The 13,008-nt window shown below is 28.0% G+C and overlaps 1 protein-coding gene across 1 annotated transcript in view; it reads left to right on the top strand.

Annotated features, from left to right (window-relative positions):
* Positions 1-13,008, top strand: part of LOC136091310 (low-density lipoprotein receptor-related protein 1-like) — a 38,486-nt gene that overhangs the window by 12,377 nt on the left and 13,101 nt on the right. Inside the window, exons 6-10 of the mRNA XM_065818715.1 lie at positions 1,500-1,569; positions 1,670-1,777; positions 1,911-2,030; positions 2,135-2,187; positions 11,415-11,502. Of these exons, the coding sequence (XP_065674787.1) occupies positions 1,500-1,569; positions 1,670-1,777; positions 1,911-2,030; positions 2,135-2,187; positions 11,415-11,502 (439 nt within the window). The remainder of the gene's footprint in view (positions 1-1,499; positions 1,570-1,669; positions 1,778-1,910; positions 2,031-2,134; positions 2,188-11,414; positions 11,503-13,008) is intronic.

Genomic DNA, 13,008 nt, shown 5'->3' with positions numbered 1-13,008 from the left:
GCTGTTTCGAATACTTTCAAAATTTTTTTCATATAGTTAAAAAGAACATGTTTAGTTAATAATAAAATAAAAATGACAATTTTTTTTTTAATTTTTTTAAAAGTTTTTAATTTTTATTTACAAATTTTATATTTTAATTTTTTTTTTAAAAAATATTTCCTTAGAAGCGTCGTATACAACTTAACATTTGTACAAAATTTCAAGACTTAATCTTTAGTAACAAAAAAGTTATTGATTTCTGATCCAAATCAGACCTTAATTTTCCACAGTGCGCTTGTGCAGTGGCTGGTTCACCATAAGTCACTTTATATAAATGTATGTTTATGTTTTGTTCGACCCTCTGGTGTGGTGTTTATCCACTCGTAATTCACTATTTATATATGTATGTTTATGTTCAGTCGCCTGTAAGTTCCAGTTTGTTTATTTGATTATTAATTTTATTAACTTTGATGATTATTATCTTTTAAATTTTATTGAAAAATGTTGTTTTTGAAAGTCTTATTTTTATAAAATCAGTCGTACAAATATTTTAAAAAGATTTACATTTAAAGAATAAAAAATTGACTATATTATTATTTATATAATTATTTATTATAATTTTAAATAAAACTTACTCAACTTTATATAATTTAACAAATAAAATTAAAATTTTTTTTTTATAAAAGTCAATAAAAGTAAATTATCGCTTAGTTTAAAAGCACCTTGCTAATATTAAAGCATTTGATTACAAAAGATTATTTACAAATTTAATTGTTTTAGCGTGTAAAAAAGTTTTAGACATACATGGAAACATTCATAAATTTTAATGTTCTCAAAACATCTAAAAAACCGTGACCAGGTGGTCATATCTTATTATAATTTTTATGGTCAGAAATAAAGTGATCGCACCCGCTTCCCAACCAAGTCTGATTATTAATTTCATAAAATGTTATGATTTAATTTTATTTTACATATATGTATGTATGTATGTATGTATGTATGTATGTATGTATGTATGTATGTATGTATGTATGTATGTATGTATGGATGTATATATATGTCATTTATTTAAATTGGCTTTTTTGGCCAATAAAATTAAATGTACCAAATGTACATTTATTTTAACTGAAATTATGGTAAGTAAATATAATTAAGTGTATCAAGAATTAGTTCAGGTTTGGTGAGTATACCACCAAAAAGTATAAAGCATTCTATACTGTCAAACACTTTCCTCACTTTCTCACTATAGTTATATGTACATTTTGATATTTTTAGTGCTCATAAAAATAAAAGAATTTTTTTATTTTAGTTAATATTTAAAAGTTGTATTTACTATTTTAACACAATGAAATGTAGGGAAATCATTTATATAAATCCGTAAATAAAAATTCAGCAAATGTTTTTATACAAGAAGTCTCCAAATAGAAACTTTTTTGTAAAACTTTTTTTTTTTGTCAAGATGTAATAGTTGTAGGTTAAAAAAAATCATTGTTTTTCATGATCATACAAATTTTTTTTAGTTCATTGCAATAATAGTTTTTGTAGTGACAATGGAAATTGCACAGTAATTGATGGAAAAAACAATTGTTTGTAAGTTCTTTGCCAACCAAACCTTTTTTTATGTATTTATGATTCTGACATTTTTTAAGATATAAGATGATTTTTTAATATGTATAGACTTATTTTTAAGATGCAACAAAGGATTCAAAGGGATTGATTGTAGCACACAAACCTTATGTGACAAATTAATTTGCAAACATGGTTTTTGTAAAGTCAATGATGATAAACCAGAATGCATGTAAGGATTTTGTTCTTTTAAAAGTAAAATGTGCTGTATATTAATAACCCTAACCCTAAAATAGTTGCGTTAGCAGTTGTATTAGTATTACATTTTTATTTGTAAGCTGTGATAATATTCTGCTTACATTTAGCTGTGATAAAAACTTTGTCCTCAGTGAAACTAGTCCTTTTGACTGTATTCCTTTGTGCACTAAAGAATGTCTCTATGGTTACAAGTGTGTTTTTGATGGCAATAATGTTCAAGTTTGCAGGTGATTTTGAAAAGTTTTGTATTATAGGATTTTGAAAAGTTTGTTTTATATTGTTTGTGTTTATAAATTATTTGTTTTAAAAATACTTTTATTTTTTACATCAGTTGTTCATCAAGTAATTGTACTAATGTGGACAATCAAAAAGGAGCTTCAACTAGTAAGATATTCAAACATTTTTTTAAATTTAGCTAACATAGAATTTGATTGGGCCATTTTTTAAATTTATTAAACAATTAGTATGTAACTAATTTAACTTTAGTATAAACTGCAAATTGCTAAATGTTCTATTGATATCACAACATGTCAACCAACCAAAATGGTTTGAATTACTTTTTGCAAGAAATTACAAATTGTTCCTTTTAATTTAGAACATAGAATTTGATAATTTTATTCCATTCCACTTCTGGTCTTAGACCTCCTTAAATCTGGAGAATTATTAGTTAACTTGACTATTTGATTAAATATTTGAAATTTCCTTATAATAGAATAAATTTTTTTTTTAGTTTCTTGCTATTTTCTATCATGAAAAGTATTATTTTAAAGATTTTTATTGTGAAACTATTTTAATTAAATAATTTTAACTGGTAATCTGGAATACTAGATCAAATAATTTTCTATTGTTAAGCTTCATTTTTTTTTAATTATAAAATTTTGTAGTTAATAAACTATAAAACATTTAATTGCAACATGTTGAATAAAAACTACGAAAATTAGTGTGTGTGTGTGTGTGTAAGAGTGTATATATATATATATATATATATATATATATATATATATATATATATATATATATATATATATATATATATATATATATATATATATATCAAACTAAGTGTAATGCAATATAGAAGCGTTTAGTTGTACCGCTAACAATAATCACAAATAAAAATACTGTTTTCATAATTGGAACATACCTCATGCCACCACTCTTGGCATTTACAGCACTAAATCCATTCTTCTGTTGGCGGGTCACAATATTCTTCTTTACAAGCAGGATATCTTATAACATCATCCTTTGAAGTTGATGCAGCTAGGTTGTTTGTCCTGGATTTTATAGGCTTAGGCATACAGGAGCTTAGCTTAAGTCTATTTACACTAACTTTAGCTTCACAAGCTTCTTTTCTTTCTTTTTTTAAACTTTCTTGTTCTTCTTTCTTTTTTTATTAAGGATGTATTTTAAAGGGTGAGAAAAAAAAGTATTTTGAAGGGTGAAAAAAAAAAGTATTTTGATGGGTGTAGGATTTTGTAGGGTTTGTAAGGTTTTGTAGGATTTGTAATTATAAAATGCTTGAGCTCATTTTTTTTCTTTTTTGTTGTTTTTTTTTTCCATGTTTTTTTGGTTTATACAATCGTTTGAAATCAAAAACACTAACCGACTTCTTTGGTGCTTTGGAATTAGCATTTGTTATAAGTTCTTCTCAATAGTTTATATGATGGTTTTTTACTACTTGGATTAGCATTATTGTTCTCAACATAGTCAGTAGTTTTTGCAGCAGCAAAGTCATATTTGCTAAACACAAATGGATTATAAGACTCAATCCCACATTCTTTAAACCCATTAATGGTATTTCCAAATGTAGCTGCTTTAAAGTAAGCGGTGCTCAAAAGATCATCAACATTTTTGTCTGTGATAAATTGTCCTGGATGATTGACTATAAAGGTGTGCCATGCTTGGCTATAGTAGTCTTTAATAGGCTAAAATATTATTTATGACATAAATTGACATTATAAATGACACATCAAGGGGCTGGAGACAATGTGATGGAGGCGATGGAGTGTGATGTGTGGGGCGGCAACCCAACTATGATGATATTTTTCTCTCTGCAATATAATATAGCCTCCAAAGTTATGTGAGTTTTGTGATTGTCAATAATCAATAGAGTAGGAGATTCTTTGTTTGGCTTCAGGTCTAGACAAAAGTGCTTCAAAAATAATTAAAAAGGTTCTACTGTTTACTGTCTACTAGAGATTGCGGCTCCAACCATTATCTCTACAGGGGAAAACAAATGTTTTCTGAAAGTTCAGAAAACATTTGTATTTCGGCAAAAATCAGAAAAGGTGGCAGGCAAAAACCAGTAACACCAATTCAACAATTTATTTATTAAACAATTTCTTCCTCTCTCTGCTGAAACAATTTTAAAAACTCTTCTAGATCCTGTAGGACTGAAAACTATGAGTAGCTTATTAGGCAAAGTGGACAGACCTCACTCATCTGCATTGTAGATTGGAGAAGCAGTGAATTTGTATTTTTCCTTTTTACTTTCTTATAATGTTGAAAAACTTTTCTACGCTTGGCTGATGCTCTGGCAATCGATGTTGTTTTTGGTTTGTGTTAACTAAATTTATGTTTCTTCGTAAAATTAGCCAGCCAATCTTCTCCTGTCATCTTTGTATGCTTGTTGAATGGATGCAATATACCATATTCCTCAGCAAAGTCAAAAATTAGTCTTCTACACTGTTTCTTTGTTAACCCAAAAGACATTTTGTTCATTGCTGTTATGTAGGATTTTAAATCCTCCTGCTTTGCAGCATTAATGACTTATCTGAATCTTCCTCCATGAATTGAAAGGACTTCTCTAAATTTTTCTTCATGAATTGGTATCTTCTGAAATAAAAATTAGCATTCTAGTGAAAAAAATTTGGGGACTTAGATTTTACATATTTGAATACAGATTAAATAACAGGATTTAATCTAAGAGGTTAGGGCAATTAAATACTAGGTTCAAATTAATATTTTAATCTGTTCAAAATTTATCCTCGCATTTTCATTTTTTTTTACAACAGCTTTTGGATCATAATCATAATTAGGTTAATAAATTCCAAAACACAGTGCAAAATGACAAGCTCTCCATCTCGTCCCAGGCTGCCTGTTTAAAAATATTTGTTTTCCTCGCTATGAAGGAAGGTGGATAATTGCCTTTTTTTTTTGGTAATTGGTAGTACTTAAACTAAGTTACTTATAAATGTTAAAGAGAAATGAAATAGCTTACCTATATCTTTAGCAGAGCTTATTTACACATGCATAAGAGTTTTAAAGTGGCAGCGGTAAACAATAAAAATTCACAACTAATACAAAAATGGCAATTTCAGAGTCAATATACAACTTTTTAACAAACAGCCTATAGGAGAACCAGTAGTGTGTGATTAATGCTGCCATCAAAAAACTGAAAATTTAAGATATTCTTTATTATGGCCTTGTCTCCCCTATATATATATATACATATGTATATGCATGTGTGCGTGTGTGTGTATATATATATATATAATAGATATATGTGTGTGTGTTTGTGTGTGTGTTTTATATATATAGATATATATATATATATATATATATATATATTTATATACATATATATATATATATATATATATATATATATATATATATATATATATATATATATATAAATATATACACACGCACACAGATGAAAGTTAGCTAAAATTTGAGAGAGAAAGTAAAGAAAAAAGTTAGAAAGCAAGAAGTTCAATGAAGAGTTAAAAAACTGTAAATTTTATCAGTCAGAAAAACATGAAGAATGGGGAGAATTTTAAATAATTGGTGCTAAAGGAAAAGAACAGAGATGCAACCATAAAACAATGGGACAATGGCTATGGTTTGGCAATTAGAGCAACTTTACCAAAACGCCTACTGCAGCAAAAAACTTTATAAGAAATTTTATAAGTTGTCCTTGTCGTAGTCATTTTAAGTAAAACTTGTTATGAAAATTACTATGAAAACTTGTTATGAAGATCTACATATCTTAGATGACATCTATGGTTATTATTTTATCTGTTTTTGTTACTATGAAAACGTCGCTTTATGTAATTTTGTGTAGTCCTGTATATTTTTCTGTATGATTTTTTTATGTATAAAAATCCTTATTGTTTTGAAGTAAAAAATCTATTCGGTACAACAAAGAAACAAAGTTTAAAATCTTTTTTTTTTTAAATAAATATGATAAAATTATCCCAGGTTTGTAATCAGTTACTTATTTCTCATTCTGATAACATAGTAAGCATGGAAGATCTGTTATTACTTTACGATGTTAATAAATCTAATTACTTAACTTTGCCTTATCTATTCATGTATGTATATATATTCATATACATATATTATTTATAAAAGCCTTTTTGTAATTTATTATAAATAAATATAATATAAAGTTAGTAATTCAGATTTAAAATAAAAACAATTAGCTGATTTAATGATATAAATTATAAAACCACAAAAAAATATAAAACCACAAAAATATATAAAACTACAAAAACTATTTCATGTGTTCAGCACAACGCTAAAACTTTAATTTTTATGACCTAGAACTTTAAAACGCAACTAGGGTATTACCCTGAGCTCACGCATACGTATTATCAACATTTTGTACTTGAAAGTTGTGGTTGCAATTGGCGTTTAAATTTGCTCAGTAATGTGATTTTGGATCTTAAAGAAAAAGGAAATCATTTGAAAACCAGCCTAAATATGACAACAGTATTGCATACAACCATGACAACAGTATTACATACAGCCATAACAATAGTATTACATAAAAGAACAAATGAAAGATTTATTTGTGAATTTAATGAAAGAACAAATGAAGCATTAAGAATGTTGCTATTCATCAATATAAGAATATCGAAGGAATATCAACAACATAGATAATTATTAGTAGTAATTGAGTTTTGTTAATTTGATTAATGTTTAATACTCTGACTTTAGTACACTGGTTAAAAAAGTTTAATAATTTTTAAAAATTTTACTAGATACATTACATAAAATGGAGAAGACTAGCGTACCAGACCTTATTGAAAACCTCTATGTCAAATTTCTTTCTAACTGCAGGATTAAAGTTATTCTTGAAGGCCTACAATCTGCTTCATTTCAAGTAACTTTAATGATACTGCTAAACTGCTGTTTAATGATAATGATAGTTCTATCATTACTCTTGTATTGTTTCTTATCTGCAATAACAATCTTCAAGAAAAGTTTACATCTAAATTTGCTAAAAACTCAACATTATACTCTTGTCTTAACAACTTAGAACAAGCAGCTGATTTTTAATCTGCTTGTCTTTTGTAACAACTTAGGGCTTGCAGTGGCTTGTGGATTTCAAGTCTGGAATTAAAATCCACAATTTTTGTGGACAAAACTCATTTATCTGCAAACAAATATTGTAATATTGTTGGCGTTCCTATATACCTATATAGATTAACAACCCTCTCACTCTCAGACAAAGTCTAAAAACACATTTTAAATGTAATTAGACCTGTTTTATCTGCCAAGCTTGAGCCACTCTCCCATTGTCGTAAGGTTTGTTTCTTTTTTCTACAAATACTATCTTGGTCAATGCTCAAATGAGCTATCATCTCTAGTTTGATGAACAAAAACTCTCTCTTGGCTTTTTATTCAGCAAGTTACATCCTTTTTACTGTATCTGTTCCTTTATGCTATAAAAGCTTTTATGAATGCAGTTTTTTTCCCTGCACACCAACAAAATCTCATAACTCTTACCCATCTTCATTTTTTCCTGACTTATATCACCTACAACTTTTCAAGTCTTCAGTTAACTGTTTCTTTGCTTTTTAACTCTATTCTCTATTTTCTAGTAACTCATAACTTAATAGTGGTTGCTTGCAACCTTGTTTATAACTTAATAGTGCTTGCCTGCAACCTTATAATATATAAAGTATTAAGACAAATTTTCTAGCCCAGGCTATCAACTCTTGCTAAATCTTATTATTTTGCCAGGGCCAGGTTTGCAAAATGTCTCATTTTTAGCCTGGGTCCAGTTTTCAAAATATCTCATTTTTAGCCTGGGGTTGGGCCCTGGGCACTTAGTACAACTCAGCAGTAACTTGGTAGAACATGATTAAAATCCATATTATTGTCATGTTATTAAACTCAAAATTTCAGTGTTTTGGGGTACCACAAGATTCCATCTTTGGTCCTGTGTTGTTCCTCATCTATTAGTGATCTCCCTTAAAATCTTGTCTCAAAAGTGGCTCTTCCACTTGGCTAATTATACAACTATATACTGAATATATAGTTGTGTCATCAGCAAAAAGTGACATTTTTCCGAAACTAGAGTATCACTCTAGTCTTGAAAAAAATCTGATTTATTGTTTAAACCAAAACTTAATTTTTCGTCCTTTTTTACTGTAATTGTTCATTATTGCTTAAAAAAACTTTTTTTTTCCCCTCAAATGGTGCTTTAGAATTGTCTTCACCTTTCCTGACTCATAAGCTTTACAATTTTAATGTCTAATTCTAAAATCCAGTTGTTTTTTTTATAAAGTTTAATTATTTATAAACATTTTTAGAGCTTAAAAACTCTCAGTACAGAGACTTAATATAATATTTGACACCAGAGTCTTTTTTGAGGACTTTCTATCCCTTTTTATCCCTTTAATTTTAAACAAGAATATTTTTTTTTATATAAAATGTCAAATCATATAAAATTTTTACTAAATGCAATTATGTTATAAAGCTTATTAAAGTTTTAGTAAACAAATTATTTTTATGTAGTTACTGCAATATTTTACTCAGAAAAATTTCATTAAAAAATAATTGAGATAAAGTTGGTGATGTTTTTTGTCAGTGACTAATTTAAGTGCTGCAGAGTTTTCTGTCTTTGAAAGCAAAAGTGGGGTAATTATGGCACCAAACAATTAGAGGATAGTTGATGTGGTTCAGCTATTTATTAATGATGGTATATTTAACTATATAGCAATAAAAACAAATCCTTATCATACATAAAGTTATTTAGAGGCTATTATCACACACATACACGCACACACACAGATATTTATGTCAGCATATGTATATGTGTATATATATATATATATATATATATATATATATATATATATATATATACATATATGTATATATATATACATATATGTATATGTATATATATATATACATATATGTATATGTATATATATATATATATATATATATATATATATATATATATATATATATATATATATACATACATATATGTATATGTATATATATATATATATATATACATATGTATGAGACATTGATAGTTCTGCTTGGCGATGATGTGAGTAAAGGCTCACCACGAATTGTTTTATTTTCAAAACATGGTGTACTTTTTTGAGTGGAGACAGTTGTTCTGAAAAGAGAGCAAGTGTTGTCATCTCCTGGCCTAGATAACAGGAATGATGCTTCATCATCTTCATTTGTCTGGAAAGTCATATCATCATATTCAGTTGTTGTATAAGCAAAATATCATTGATTTGCACATTAATAGCAAATCTGCTGGTGAATCATGATTGGAGATATGCATGGACAATGAATCTATTAAATCATTGGATGCCCTGGAGTTCTTGTGTTAGTTAGCTTAAGAACATCTTCATTACTGTCAAACAGAAGTTCTATCTTAAAAGAGTAGATGGCCTTTGCCATCCAGCAAGCTCGGTGCAGTGCCCCAGGCTTCCGTATTGTGGTATTGGTCTGCATAGAAGCTCAAAATAGTCATGTCTTGGATGACTTTCAAGATTTAACTGTCTTTCAATAAAGGTCTTTAGGTCATCATGATCGTTAATCAAAGGAGATTGGCGATCTATTGGAATGTGATGAATTGCAGACTACTTATAACGAAATCTTTTGAAGATGAGTATATCAGGCCCGGTTGATGGTCCAAAATACATGCCAAAAGCATCTGCCAATCAAGAAGCATCAGCTGCCGCTGATGCAACTTGCTTGACTAACTGTTCTGACGTTTTGCAGAGCGCTTCTCTTGACCTTAAAAGCTTTCTGTCAACTGGTCCAATACAACCAGTTCTAGATTCTTGTTGCAATTTCAAAAACAATCTATCTTCCTCATTACTGATTAGCTGAGCTGCATTCGCATAGCTGATATCAAACATGTTATTAAGTTTCTCAGTGTATTGTTTTTGATTCTGTTTATCCTTCTTATTACCCCTGGCCCAAGAGCTCATCAAACTTTTTTGCTCACTTTACAAATCTTTGTACCCCTGGCCCAAGAGCTCATCAAACTTTTTTGCTCACTTTACAAATCTTTGATTTTCTGAATAATGTTTTGCTTCTGGCGAACGGGTAGCCCCAACTTTGTCCAGAATGGAAATAATTGGTCATGCATTTGGCGTGCACCGTCTGCAACAGGCAACTTCTTTAGACAATGAAAAAATTGAAATTCTGCATAACATCTTGTCCAACTGGAAGACATGCCCCTGTGATTGTATCAGAAGGATGTCCTATCAACCAAATACTGTCCTTGCTTCGTGTCACTCTACTCTTTGGCATCTTTACTGATCTTTCTGTAAAATAATAAAATAATTAAGGCTATATTAAAATTTTTTTTACATACTTTAATTAAGATTAGTATATTTTTGATTTGGCTCCGAGATTGAACCATAGTATTAAAAAAATTGTTTGTTTGATAATTTATTCTAAAAACAATATATGCTAGAAATCTCAATGAAAACTTAACTAAAATCAAATAATACAGCTTTTAAGAATATTTCAACAGAATACTCGAGAACTAATTTCTCTTAGCATATTTTTTGAACCAATAGAATTAGTTTGTTCATAGATTTGGTGGGTTTTTAGTGTTCACGAATACTCTTTTTTATTCTTCTGCACCAAGATATTTGAGAACATTCAAGTTTACGTTGAATTAACTTTATAACTTTTTAATTATTTTGCGGACAAACATGGAAACATATATAAACTTAAGTGTTCTCAAAACAACTAAAAAATCCAGCCGGTTTTTCGCAACTAAATATTATTTTCGTGGACAATTATCGAGTGCGATCCCGCTTCCCAACCAAGCCTGAGTAATACATATGTGTAGAATCTACACTTTGAGATCTTTTTAATGATATCAAACACATTCCCATATGTTGAATAACATCTTCATAAATCAGAAATCAATTCATTGGACTCTATTTACTCTATTTACAGTGAAAATTTTAAGAACCTTGCTGGACCAATAAATATTATTTTGAGTCTATAAAATTTTGCAAGTGAAATCATGGGACCACAAACTTTTAGGAGGGTGATGTTACCATACCTAATGTTTTGGGAAAGCCTAATGTATATATATATATATATATATATATATATATATATATATACATATATATATACATATATATATATATATACATATATATATATATATATATATATATATATATATATATATATATATATATATATATATATATATATATACATATATATATAATTTTTGAAAAGTGGACTATAAGACATGGACAGATACTCTATTTAGGAAATGAGAAAAAAAGAATATTTTTTTAAAATTTAAATTCAATATTAATTTAATATTCTATAATAATAATATAATTTTTTTTTTTTCTAAGGGCTGTTAACAACTTTGATTCCAGTGATTATTGGTGTTTTACTGGCTATTGTAGTATTGGTTGTAATTGCCATAAAACGAAGAAGACAGTAAGTTGGTTGTTTAGAAAATGTAATTTTTATAAATTTAAATTTGAAATTCAATTTAAACTACATGCTTTGAAATGTTCATAATGCACAACAGTATATTGTTCAAAAATGAAACTTGATGTTTTATTAACTCAAGTCTTTTATTTTTTATTGAAGCATAAAAAAATTTAAAATTCATGTTATTAATAAAATTATTTTCATTAATAATAACCCTCTGGTAAAAAATATTTGGCCAAAAATAAACACAAGGTAAATGCAGAATAGTAAGCAGTATATTTATTTTTTAATTTCCGGAGTAATTACCTGGTTACCTTTTTCGTCATTTTAACATACTGCATTTTGCCGTTACTATCAATTGTGTCATTATAACTGTTTAAACTTTATATGCATACTTGCACATACGCTGATTTTTTAAACTTTTCTTAAACAAGAACTTTTTTTTTGCAGTTCATTTTCATTTCCAATTGTTTTCACACATGCAGCCTTTGAGTATTGGCAAGAAATCCTCAATAGGTTGTAATTCTGGTACACCTGTTTAACAAATTTTGTAACAGTATTTTTTCATCCAGCTAATTGGTCACACTTCTGGCATTATGTCAGGTAATTAATCCTCAATAGTTTGTAATTCTGGTACATCTGTTTAACAAATTTTGTAACAGTATTTTTTCATCCAGCTAATTGGTCACACTTCTGGCATTATGTCAAGAGTCTAAGTCAGTCATAGTTACTATGACTGGGATGTTTGTTAATGAAAGGAATCGTTTTTATAATCGTACAACCATTTTTATGCACTTGTTTAACTGCTAGTCCTGTAGAATTGACAAACGGTTGAGAGATTCCACAAAGGGATTTGGTAATCCACACAAGGATTTTTTCAAATTTGCTTTTGGGTTTATATTTTATATTTTTGGTGCATTTTTTGGGTATATCTGAGTAAAATCCAGTATTATAATTTTTATGTGTTTAAATGTAAATTACAACTTATTATCAATGATAAATTCATGGTTTTACAATTTGTGATTTCCTCCACACTTCAATTGCAACTGCTCTACCTGTTTATCAGTGTGATAAAAAAAATTTTTTCTTTGAAATGTTTGTTTTACAATATTTTTACAATGTAGGACAGTGGGCCAGAATTCAAATAAATTTTTATTATTTAGTTGCTATGGATACTTATATTGCTTAGTTACCAGATACTTTCCTTAGTTACAAATTATAGTTACAAATTTTACCGTTTATCGACCCACCTGTATTGAATAACAATTAAGCATTTAGATAAATACCAAAAATTATAAAAATATAATATCGTTTGAAGATTGTTTAAATAATTGTAAAACATCTGAAGGAAATATTTCATGATTTGTTAGGTGTGATGTTGATTAACGCAGTGATGAAGTAACAGGATCACTAGAAACTAGGAGTCTATTGATTTGATCAGTATTTATTGCTCTACTGTCTGTTTTTTGGCTGAAATTTTTGCGATAAGATTTGAAGTGTTTATTTCTG

The sequence above is a fragment of the Hydra vulgaris genome, chromosome 15 (genome assembly GCF_038396675.1).
Source record: "Hydra vulgaris chromosome 15, alternate assembly HydraT2T_AEP".
Taxonomy (NCBI): Eukaryota; Metazoa; Cnidaria; class Hydrozoa; order Anthoathecata; family Hydridae; genus Hydra; species Hydra vulgaris.
This window is presented reverse-complemented; position numbering and strand designations above follow the sequence as displayed.